Source organism: Zalophus californianus, chromosome X (assembly GCF_009762305.2).
Source record: "Zalophus californianus isolate mZalCal1 chromosome X, mZalCal1.pri.v2, whole genome shotgun sequence".
In the NCBI taxonomy this organism is placed as follows: domain Eukaryota; kingdom Metazoa; phylum Chordata; class Mammalia; order Carnivora; family Otariidae; genus Zalophus; species Zalophus californianus.
Window position 1 is genome coordinate 45,356,210 of NC_045612.1, and position 12,587 is coordinate 45,368,796.

At 42.1% G+C, this 12,587-nt stretch overlaps 1 protein-coding gene across 2 annotated transcripts; it reads left to right on the plus strand.

The window, feature by feature from the left end:
* Positions 1-4,154: 4,154 nt before the first annotated feature.
* LOC113930798 (transcription elongation factor A protein-like 5) lies at positions 4,155-6,929 on the plus strand. Of its 2 annotated transcripts, XM_027608310.2 has the most exons (3): positions 4,155-4,175; positions 5,292-5,359; positions 6,013-6,929. In XM_027608310.2, exon 3 carries the CDS (start codon positions 6,040-6,042, stop codon positions 6,658-6,660), a length of 621 nt encoding a protein of 206 aa, XP_027464111.1. In that variant the 5' UTR covers positions 4,155-4,175; positions 5,292-5,359; positions 6,013-6,039; the 3' UTR covers positions 6,661-6,929. The 2 variants fall into 2 exon arrangements, with proteins under 2 accessions (XP_027464111.1, XP_027464113.1); XM_027608312.2 differs by lacking the exons at positions 4,155-4,175; positions 5,292-5,359 and adding an exon at positions 5,461-5,700.
* The last annotated feature ends 5,658 nt before the right edge of the window (positions 6,930-12,587 follow it).

Here is a 12,587-nt window from a genome sequence, read left to right on the forward strand (position 1 = left end):
GGGACACTATGCACCAGCCCTCTTTGCCCAGGGACCACAGACCAGAAAACTAAGGACAGCCTCTATGCCCTGGAGCCTGAGAAATTATTCAAATTAGCCAATCCTCAGAGATTCAGAAAAAATCTAACTAACCTCACCCCACTTGTAAAACATAAGCTGCCCCTAGAGATCCAACTTTGTGGTATCCAGGTGTAACCTGTGTGGCTCTGCCTGGCAACCTTCTCTCTTTTGGAGCTCTAAGTAACAAAGAGTTCTGCCTTCTATCTATTTTTGTGACAGTGTGTTGTGTTCTGCCATCCAAAGAACCTTTAAGGGGCGCTGCTCTGTGGGAAGCCTGCTTCTCCCTCTCCCTCTCCCCCTGTTTGTGTTCCCTCTCTGGCTGTCTCTCTCTCTGTCAAATAAAATCTTAAAAAAAAAGAACCTTTAAATCTTATAAAGCCATTTACAAAAGGAGACTTACGCCATATATAAAAATTAACTCAAAATGATCAAAGGCCTAAATATTTGAGTCAAAACTTTAAAACTCTTAGAAGAAAACAAAGGGATAAATCTTCATGTCCTTGGATTTGGTGTCATAATGATATGACACCAAAAGCAAGAACAACAAAAAGAAAAATATATAAATTGGACTTCATAAGAATTAAAAACTTCTGTGAATAAAAAGATGCTATCAAGAAAGTAAAAAGGCAATCCATAGAATGGAAGAAAATATTTGCAAATTATATATCTGGAAAGGGTTTGTATCCAGAATACACGAAGAGCTCTTACAATTCAACATGAAGATGACAAAAAACCCAATATAAAAAATGGGCAAGTCTTGAGTAGATATTTCTCCAAAGAAGATATATAAATATCCAATAAATACATGAAAAGATGCTCAATATCATTAGTCATTAGGAAAATTCAAAAATTGAAAAAATGAAGAATTAACAATTGTTTTTGAGAATGTGGAGGAATTGGAGCCCTCACGCATTGCTGGTGGGAGTGCAAAATGTCACAGCCACTGTGGAACAGTTTGGCATTTCCCAAAAAATTGTACATAGAATTAGCACATGACCCAGCAATTCCATTCTTAGATATATACCCAAGAGAAATAAAAACATACAACCACACAAAAACTTATACAGAAGTGTTTAAGGCAGCATTTACAATGGTTGAAACGTAGAAAAAACCCAAATATCCATCAATGTTTGAATGGGTAAACAAAATACAATATGGGCATATAATGAAATATTACTCAGCCATAAAAAGGAATGAAATACTGTACATACTCCAATGTGAATGAACCTTGAAAACATTATGCTAGGTGAGAGAAGCCAGACATAAAAGGTCACATATTGCATGATTCCATTTATACAGAATATCCATAATGGGCAATTCCATGGGGACAAAGCAAATTAGTCATTGTTAGGGGCTGGAGGAAGGGAAAAATTGGGTGTGACTGCTTAATGGGTATGGGGTTTTCTTCAGAGTTAATGAAAATATTTTGGAACTAGATAAAGGAGATGGTTTCACAGCATTGCAAATGTACTTCATGCCACTGAGTTGTACACTTTAAAATGGCTAATTTTTATGTTATGTTAATTTCTTCTAAAAATATAGTCTTATTTGAAAAAAGATGAATATGAGTATATTCTCTAGGCCAATTGGCCTTCACATTTTTTATATTGCATACCCCTCTGAACATCTGATACCAATGGATCCGATCCTAGGCAAATGCATACACCCAGCAAAAATGTACATATCTTATCTCTCTCCCAACCACACACACATGCACATCATTTTGAATATAATTCTAGGGGATTCGGAGGTTTCTCTAGTTAAGAATGCTGGAACCCAAGGAGTAAGTGCTCTCCCTTTAACATAGTTCACCTGCCATTTGTTTCTTCCTTTTTCTATCTCACTTCCAAGTAGCTTCTTCGCCATCTCCTCTCTGTCTTTTCTCTACCTACAGTTTCTGCTTCTTTGTGATGTCAATCTGCTCCTGTGTCAGGGTTTCTCAGGTTCCTAGGGTACAGATCTTTTCATAAGTGTACAGACTCTACTATCTTCTAAACACATGCAACCTTGCATATCATTTCAGGTGGTCCAGACTCCCTCAGGTGATAACATCTGGTCTGGGTCAGTCAGTACAAGTCGGCATGTCAGACTTTCTTAGACACTGAAACAAAGCTGACTCAGAGGGCATAAAGTTGGGTATGGACTGAGAGGCAGCAACCCTGCAGCATGGATACCTAGGCTCCTCCTAGGTACCCTGCAGGTGAAGATACTGGAGTTAAGAGAAATCCACCAGGCTGTACCTCCTAAGTCAAGTGGTAGGCAGCAGACAGGGTCAGAGAAGCTTCCCTGGGCACTGTGAAGAAGGGCAGAGAGCGGCCAAGCATAGAGGCTCTCCCCTCGGCCATCACTTCTCAGGGCTTTATGGAAACCCTCCCCTGCAGGGGTCTGAAAGGGATCTGTTCTGGTTTCCAGTTGTCAGGACAGCATTTCATCTCTGCTGGGGTTGACTTAGCTCTGTGGGAATTTGGGGGAGGAAGGGAAGGAGCCAAAGACATTTACTCTGATCCCCCTCCACAGCCCCTCCTTAACAGTCTCCATTTTTCTACCACTGGGCAATGGCAGAGAAAGTTTACTTTCAAAAGGTTTCTATGTTTCTGAATCCTCCTCCCAAATTTCTATCTCACTTGTTCTTGCACAAAAATGAGGGAGGTTACGGACAGTGATGTTCAGAAGCCAGATCCTTCTGTACTCAGTTATCTGCCTCCCAAGCCTCCCACTCCAGGGTGTCCAGATGGCACAAAGCCCATCGCTTCTCTGAAAATGGTGACAATAGAGTCAGGGGGCAGGGCAGAAATGTCACCTTGGTCATCTTTCCATGTCTGTTTTAGAATGAGCAATAGTCAGGTGCCTGAATGCAAAGGATGAGAGGCTCTGAAAGGTGAGAAGGGGTCTGGAAATTGCATATTCCTCCCCTCTTGAAAGGACAGGGAAAATCAGACCACATCTGCATCCCTCAGATCCTCAGCTGCCTTTGCACAACAACTAAATCTCTGAATGAAAATAGCCATGGGCCAAATTTTCAGGACCGATACTGTGTCTGCCATCAGATTCCAGAAAGTCTACTTAAAACTCAGTGATTGTTTGGAATCACACAATAAATACATATAATACATATAATCATAATAATACATGTATTGTTAGTAGAACATGACAGAACTACTTATTTCTGAAAATTAAGAAAAATATTTTGTGTGTAGCTAACTGAATCCATTTTCTACATAGTAAAAATTAATGCAATGAACTTAATTTTGGAATCTTGTTGGGGGTTTTTCTATCTTAAACACATTCTTTGCCCCCAAGTGAGAATAGCTTTATTTAATTTTTTGCTTATAAGGATAACCCATGCTGAGGGGAGTAAATTAAATAAAACTGGAAAAAAATATTTAGAAGCAAATAAAATCCCTGTTTCAACCATCTGCTTCCCTGCCTGACAATCCACCATGTACCTATTATATGAAGGTCTGGAGGAGAGGAGGAATGAACATCAGTGGCTGAGTGGAGAAGTAGATTGAGGGGGTAGGTGCTTTGAGATCAAAGGAAAGAAAAAATTCCTCAGAGATGTACCAACGGCCAGTTGCCCTAGGAGACGGAGCCCTTCCCTGATAAGATAGAACAAACACATACCACAGGGAGAAGAGGCCACATTTGACCTTTGGGATTAGCAAGGACTATTAAAAAAAAAAAAAAGCGGTGAGAGGAGGGGACTTCAGCGCTGCGAGGCGGGAGCGGGCTAGTGAAGGGAAGAAGTGGGCTGGCTCCTGACGCACTTTCGGCTGGTGGGAGGGGAACTAGGGACCCGAGCCCACTGGTGACGTTTCCTTCACGTGATCAGAAGCCGACGTGTGCAGAAGTCCCTCTCCTCCAGGTACTAGCTCTCTATTTCCGTGGAGAGATTTCAGACTGAGGGACAGAGCGGCAACTGCCCTATAGCCCTGCAGGTAGGTACCAGCTGGAGAAGAGGGAGGGCGCTGGGGTAGGGGTGGTAACTGATAGAGGCTACAGAGGATCCGGTCTGCTTTCCAGATGCCACCCCCTCCCACCCCCATTCATTTTGGCGCAGGGAATTGTATGAGTGTTGGGGGGAGAGGTCTGGGTACCATCTCTTATTTCCCTGGGTAAGTGTGGGCTTATGGCAGAAAGAAATGGGAGGAGAAGGAGGCATCTCTCTGGAATGGCTACAAATCCACAGGCACCTGCGGACCCCTGGGGTGGGGGGTGGCAGAGGGCAAAGACCAGAGCGGGTCCAGGACTGGATTCTCTCTACCCCTTCCTTCCCCAATGGCCATATGTTTGGTGCAAGAAAAGGAGGGCTTGGCGGGAGGAGATGGAGAAGGACCAGGGGTTGAGATTGGGTACCGGTTGGAATCTCCTAGGAGGTAGGCTATCGAGCTACGAGCTACGTCTGACGGAGAGGGCCGGGAGAGGGGGATGGCGAGAGCGAGGTAATGACCTGATCTCTGCAGGGCAGCGGGAGAGGGCACAGCCTGTGAACCCGAGGTGGGGAGGGCCTGCGCTCTCTGCATCTCTTCTTCACCTTCCGTCCATTTTGGAGCCGGAAATGGTGGGCTGCAAGTGGGGGAGAATGGGGGAGGAGGTGCTGCAAAGGAGGGGGACAGGTTCAGTCTGGAGACCAGCTCCCTTTTGCGGAGGAGTGGCTTCTAAACTAGGGAGGACTGAGAGGAGATACCATGAGCCAAAATTTTTACTGAATTTGGAAATAATTTGTCTCTTGCATTGTAGGAAAAGGTGGTACTTCTGTGTATGTGGAGAGGCAAGGGATGTCAGGAATGCTCTGGACATTTCTGCCCTGCCCCCTGACTCTAGCGTCACCATTTTCAGAGAAGTGATGGGCTTTGTGCTATCTGGACACCCTGGAGTGGGAGGCTTGGGAAGCAGATAACTGAGTACAGAAGGATCTGGCTTCTGAACATCACTGTCTGTAACCTCCCTCATTTTTGTGCAAGAACAAGTGAGATAGAAATTTGGGAGGAGGATTCAGAAACATAGAAACCTTTTGAAAGTAAACTTTCTCTGCCATTGCCCAGTGGTAGAAAAATGGAGACTGTTAGGGAGGGGCTGTAGAGGGAGGATCAGAGAAGCAAGGGAAAGGGCAAGGGGGTGGCGGGACTTGGGAAAGTTTTGACAACTACAGTGTGACAAGAATCAGTGTCCCAGTTGCCAGTCATTCACTTCTCAACCCTTCATTCACCCTGTCTCCTGTCTCTCCATAGGTCTTCAGGTCTGTGGTTGTAAGCATCAACCCAGACAAGAGAAGAAAAGACCTGCAGGATCAGTGCAGGTCAGTGGGTGAAAGTAACTGTCCCAGGACCCCTGGGAGTAAGAGTGACTTAAGCTTGAGCAGAAGTTGAGGAGGCCACTACCTACCAACCCTACTGCATTCTCAGAATACATGGCCTCTGTCAGGACTCCAAGGGATGAAACATGGTGCTTTATGGCTGTTGAGGACCGAGGGGAGAACAAGGAAGTGAGAGACAGGAAGTGTGGCATCTGTGCAGCCCCTTCAAGATACTAGTGTAGCCCTGAAATCTGAGAAGTGGCCATTATTCTATTGTGTCTGCAGTTCGAGAAGTCTTAAAACTGCAGACAAGGGAAAAACGAAACTGGCCAGGATTCCTGCAGGTCAGTGTCAGTTGGGACGACCCAGTTAAAATTGTCACGGGCATAGCTAACGCCAGAGCAAAGTTTACGGACAAAGCTGCTCTTACACACTTCTCAGCACACTCCACTTAAATGTAGAAAGAAGCACCTGTGGAAGTCTGTGTAAGGTTGTATCATGTAAACATGTGTGAAGTGGGAAAGAAAGGAAAAAAAAATGTCGGGGTGGGAGTGCACCTGTAATTCGGGATAGGATGAGGAAAACCCTAAATCATAAAAGGCAATTATTTTCAAGCGCTGTTTTCCCCGATCTGAGTCCTCCTTTCTGTCTCCTAGGACAGGCAAAGGAGGGAGAATCTCAACATGGAAAAGATCTACAAAGAAAACGAACAAGAGCCAGAGAACGAAGGAACCCTAGAAAATGAGGGAAAGCCAGAAGAAGAAGTTGATACAGAAGATGAAGGAAAATCAGAGGAGGAAGAAAAGCTGGAAGTGGAGGAGAAGCCAGGGTATGAGGGAAAGCTCCAGAATGAGGGGCAGCCAGATGACGAAGGACAACCAGAAGATGAGGGAAAGCAAGAAAAGCAGGGCAAGTCCAAAGATGAGGGAAAACCACATGGTGAGGGCAAGCCAGAATCCCTGGCAAAGCCTGAGGGTGAGCCACGGGCTGCTGAAAAGCGCCCGGCTGAAGATTACGTGCCCAGGAAAGCAAAAAGAAAAACAGACAGGGGGACGGACGATTCCCCCAAGGACTATCAGGAGGACTTACAGGAAAGGCACTTGGGCAGTGAGGAGATGATGAGAGAATGTGGAGATATGTCAAGGGCTCAGGAGGAGCTAAGAAAAAAACAGAAAATGGGTGGTTTTCATTGGATGCAAAGAGATGTTCAGGATCCGTTTGCCCCAAGGGGGCAACGGGGTGTCAGGGGAATGAGGGGCGGAGGTAGGGGCCAGAAGGACTTAGAAGATGTTCCATATCTTTAATGCCTTTGGCCTTCAATTCTGATCTCTCTGATGGGAATATTGCCAACCTTGCTTTCCCTGGCAGGCATTTGCCAGGCTATGTGCTTTAACCTTATGCTGATACTTTGCTTTAGGTGTCACTCTCGGTTACCAGCAGCATTTTGACCCAACTGCAGCACTCTGTCTTTCAGTAGGGGACTTTCACCCATGTGCATGGAAGAGAGATGTTGATGGTACATTGTAAAATATTAATAAAAAAAGTTTTCAGAACTACATAAACGGTATCAGCCCATTTTTGAAAAAAAATAGTTACATAATACATCCGTGAGTAAGGAAAACCATGAAATTGAGTAGATCAAAAGAGAAATAGTGGTTTTCTCTGTGTAGTGGCAAGGGAAGAGATTATCTTCTCTCATCTGCTTTTTTCCTTAAAAAAAACATAGATTACTTTTGTCACAAAAGAAATAATAAAAGATTTTAAAAATGGGAAAATACATACCAACCGCCTAAAATAACAGTTCAGTACGTTTGTGAAGGCAGTGGAGACACTTAAAATTCCTGTTGTCAGGATGTGAAATGATGTGTAAAACTCATGTTACCTCTGGCACTAGAAGCTGGAGGAATCAACCTGGCAGTTATTACAGATCCATTGCTGTAAGCAACAGTCTTACCATCTGGGAAATGGGGATAAAACTTCTCTTCCAGGGCTGTGGAGAAGATCAGAGGAGGTAATGCTTGTGAGCTGTATTGGGCTGGATCCTACCCTCTGCCTTGCACTAGCAGAGCCAGAACTCTGTCAGATGTTTGGGGGAGGGCTGAAGGATGTCTCACTTGTGTCCAGGAATAAGTCCTGGAAGCTAAGAGGTTGGTGTCACTTTACCTTGGGGAACACTATGTCTGATGTGCGCTGCGAGTCTTCTCGTGGGTCCTGCACCCCCCGTAAGGGCCCCACTGCTGCTGGTGGGCTGGAATCCTCAAGGTAACAAAACCCTTTTGATTTCCCTAGAGTCTCCGCTGAGTTGAATCCCCTCTACGTTCCCTGCTGAACTGTGGAAAAGATGCCTCTTCTCATGTTATACTGTAGTTTTATTAATCCTGACAGGAGATGTGGAAAAATGCTTTGTAAAATTTTAAGTAATATATTTTTCAGACATTATAATTACCCCATTAGACTTGCCGTTTTCAAAGCAGAGAATCTATCTTACTGATGTCAGTACCCACAACATATAACAGAAGTTTAAAAAAAACCCAATATATTCATTATCTAGTCAGAAGGCCTCAATTCTTGGTCCAGTTTTGTCCCTGATCGAATATGCAGCCCTGCGCACATTACTTTCATTCTTCAGCAACTGAGGCTTGCCACTCCAAAAGGAACACAACAGGAGACGGATTATATGACAATTCATTGCTAATGATTTTAACATTGGATATGGTAGTGTTTCTCAAAGTCTGCTGGCCGCCAGAAGACCACCTGCATTAAAATCACCTAGCTACCTTGTCAAAAATTCAGAAACCCAGTTCCCATCTCAGACCCAATATGTCAGAATCTCTTTTGACTTGTCCTCACAATGTCAAGTGTGTGTGTCCTTTGTTTTTAGCTCATTTTTATTTTTATCAAGTGGGATACCTGTAAAAAAATTTAAAATCCAATAGTGCAAAATAATTTATTATTAAAAACTTCAGTCTGCCTTTCCATTCCACATTCTCATCCTCCAGAGTCAACTACCATAAACACTTTTGGTTTCTTCTAGTATTAATTCCATATTTCTGAATAATATGCTTATGCTACTATTTCTTTTTTTAAACAGCTTGATTGAAATGTAACTCACATACCACAAAACGCACCCTTTTAAAGTGTATAATTTAGTAGTTTTTTAGTATGACAGAGATCTGAAACCGTCATCATTATCTAGTTCCAGGATATTTCCATCACCCTAAAAAGAAACCTCATACCCATTAGCATGTAATGGTGTTCCTGTTCTCTCCCCCCAGTGCCTGACAAACACTGATCTACTTTGTCTCTACTGATTTGTGTTTTCTAGACATTTCATATATATATGGAATTGTACAATATACGACCTTTCATGTAACATAAAGTTTTCAAGGTTCATCCACATTGTAGTGTGTATCAGTACTAAAAATTTCTGTACATGGTTTTTTTTGCCTTTTAAAATAAACTTTATTGAGAAGAAAATTATAATATTTACAAGTATAGACATGATGGTTCTGCCTTAGTTTATTATGTAGATAACCTTAGTGCATGGTAATGATTATGTCCAAAGTTGCTTTAACTTCATTTGTATGCTTTGATTCCTTTTGTGAAGAGGCACTCTAAATTTAATGTACTCGTTTTTTGTCTGTTTGAAAGTAAACACAGGTGTGTAGTATTTGACACACTAGTTATTCATTTCTGCTGGAAGAAGCAAAAAAATTTTTTTCAATTTTTTTGTTTTTTAAAATTAAAATTTTTTCCAGTTTTATTGAAATATAATTTACATATATTACTACATAAGTTTAAGGGGTACAGCATATGGATTGATATACATATCACATATATTGTACATATAAAATACATATATTGTAAAATAATTACCACAATAAATTTAGTTAATACCCATCATCTTATATAGATATGGTAAAAAGCAAAAGCAAAAAGAAAAATTCCCCTTGTAATGAGAACTATTAGGATTTACTCTCTTAACAACTTTCATATATAATGTACAGCAGTGTTAACTTTTTGCATTTAAATATGTGTTTTATTTCCTAAGGTATATACCTAGGGGTGGAATTGCTATGTCATGTGTTAACTCTATGTTTAACTTTTTGAAGAACTGCCAGACTGTTTTCCAAAGCAACTGTGGCATTTTGACAATCCCATCCACAGTGTACAAGCGTTCCAACTTCTCCACATCCTTGCTAACACTTGTCATTGCCTATATTTTTTTATTTTAACCATCTTAGTATAAAATGGAATCACCTTGTGGTATTGATTTGCATTTTCCTAATGGCTAATGATATTGAGCATCTTTTCTTTTCTTTCTTTTTTTTTTGAAGATTTTATTTATTTATTTATTTGACAGAAAGAGAGAGACAGAGAGAGACAGAGAGAGACAGAGCACAAGCAGGGGGGAGCGGCAGGCAGAGGGAGAGGGAGAGGGAGAAGCAGACTCCCCTCTGAGCAGGGAGCCTGATGCGGGACTCGATCCCAGGACCCTGGGATCATGATCTGAGCCAAAGGCAGACGCTTAACCTACTGAACCACTGAGGTGCCCAATGTTGAACATCTTTTCATGTGTTTATTGATCATTCATATATCTTCTTTGGAGAAATGTCTATTTAAATCCTTTACTGGGGCGCCTGGGTGGCTCAGTTGGCTAAGCAACTGCCTTTGGCTCAGGTCATGATCCCAGGGTCCTGGGATTAAGTCCTGCATCAGGCTCCCTGCTCAACGGGGAGCCTGCTTCTCCCTCTCCCTCTGCTGCTCCCCCTGCTTGTGCTCTCCTGCTCTCTCTCTCTGTCAAATAAATGAATAAAATCTTTTTTAAAAAAATAAAAAATAAATTCTTTACTCATTTTAAAATTGGGTTGGTTGTTTTTTTATTGTCAAGTTGTAAGAGTTCTTTGTTTATTCTGGGTAAAAGTCTCTTATCAGATGTATGACTTGTAACTGCTATTTCCTGATTTGTTAACTTTAGTCATTATCCATTGACTTTCTGATAGGATAATTGAGTAGTTCTCTCTTACCATCACAATCTCCATATCTATTGCCTGCCTCCCAATATAGCTTTATCATATCTAATGTGTATTGTAAAAGGCATTCCAGTGATTCTGTTGTTTAACTCTGAGGACCATTTGTGCATTTATCAGGTTAGGCTAAGCTTATACTAAGCTTATGTCAGGATAGCTGCCAACCCCAAAACATCAGTGGTTTAACGCAACAAAGGTTTATTTCTCAAACTTCATGAGAATTGGGAATGGTGAGGTTCTGCTCTCCCTAGTTTCCCAGAGATCCAGACTGATCATGATATCCCTGCAACAGAGGAAAAGAGTACATGGAGATCTCACATTCATTTTTTTCCACACTGTGGTCTAGAAGTGATGTAGATCACTACTGTTCACAGTCAATTTTTTTTCATATTTCCAGCTCTTTAATTCGACAAGCAATTCCGAGAGAGGTGCCTTCTATATAGGTGACTGAACTGAGTCTCAAAGAGTGTAAGTGATTTATGCGAGGTCACATACTGATAAGGGGAAGGGCTTATATGGAAAGCTAGGTTTATCTGGCTCTAAGGCAATGATCCTTAACTAGTTTGCTTTCCTAAACAGAATGATTTGAATTTTATCTTCACCCTATTAACCAACCAATCCTTTAAGATGTCAGAATAGGGTCGCCTGGATGGCTCAGTCAGTTAAGCGTCTGCCTTCAGCTCGGGTCATGATCCCAGGATCCTGGGATGGAGTCCTGCATCGGGCTCCCTGCTCAGCGGGAAGGCTGCTTTTCCCTCTGCCTGCAGCTCCCCCTGCTTGTGCTCTCTCTCTCTCTCTGACAAATAAATAAATAAAATCTTAAAAAAAAAACTAAGATGTCAGAATAGTGGTAATCCTTCTTCAGATGACAGACCTAAAGAGCCGCTCTTGGAATGGCATTACTTCCTCCATTATTACTGCCTTTAAAGGCATTTAATGCCAATTCACAGCTTGACAGCCTTGGCCCCCAAGTCACTGGCTATGCCTATAGTACATGTAGGTATTCAGACAGGTGGTAACTCCTGTTTTCTCCTTGAGTTGGAGGATGACATGCCTTTTTAGGCCCTCTTTGCCTGGGGTCTCCTATACTTTTGGGCATAGGATGACTCAAACATCAGAAGTACTGCACCAGGCACAATGTCCACAATAGCCAAATGATGGAAAGAGCCTAGATGTCCATCAACAGATGAATGGATAAAGAAGATGTGGTATATGTATACAAAGGAATATTATGCAGCCATCAAAAAATGAAATCTTGCGATTTGCAACGAGATGGATGGAACTAGAGGGTATTATGTTAAGCGAAATAAGTCAATCAGAGAAAGACAAGTGTCACATGATCTCACTGATACGAGGAATTTGAGAAACAAGACAGAGGATCACAGGAGTAGGGAGGGAAAAATGAAACAAGACAAAACCAGAGAAGGAGACAAATCATAAGAGACTCTTAATCTCAGGAAACAAACTGAGGATGGGAGGGATGGGGTGGCTGGGTGATGGACATTGGGGAGGGTGTGTGCTATTGTGAGTGCTGTGAATTGTGTAAGACTGATAAATCACAGAACTGTACCCCTGAAACAAATAATACATTATATGTTAATTAAAAAAAAAAAAGAAGTACTGCACCAGGCAGATACAAAACTGATGTCAGCACAAAACCACCAAAACAGGCCCAGGCACAATCAAGGCCCTTCTGGGAGTCTGAGGAAGGTTGGTTGGGTAATTGTCTTAACTGCATCCTTACTCCTATTGTTCGGGGGGCTATTTCACTGGACTCTGAGAGAAGGGTTCAACCTTTCTACTTCAAACTCAAATGATCTGGTCCAATCCAGTTGTAGCTGGCTCAGAAAGGGAACGATGCTTTAAAGTTTTATGGTATGGAGTTTAATTTCCATCCCTACAAAATTCTCCTTCATACTTCAAAGGGAAAGAGGATAGGGGAAAAAAACAAAGCTTTATAACTGACAATGAAGAGTTCTTGTCACTGGAGATTCTTGAGCCTATCACCTGTTCACATTGAGTCAACAGACAATGACCTATGTTGCTAAGGACAGTCATATAATAAAAGATAGCTACTTTGCTTCTCCCTCACTATCTTCCCAAACCCAATAACTATTTTATCCAACTACATAAACTGCAAAATGGCAATTTTTCTTAAAACCATCGGAGAACTGAGTTCACAGGGCAAACAATGATCCCAA

What these genes read in the sequence shown, in the direction of transcription:
- LOC113930798 (XM_027608310.2), top strand. Translation starts at nt 6,040, where the DNA reads ATGGAAAAGATCTACAAAGAAAACGAACAAGAGCCAGAGAACGAAGGA.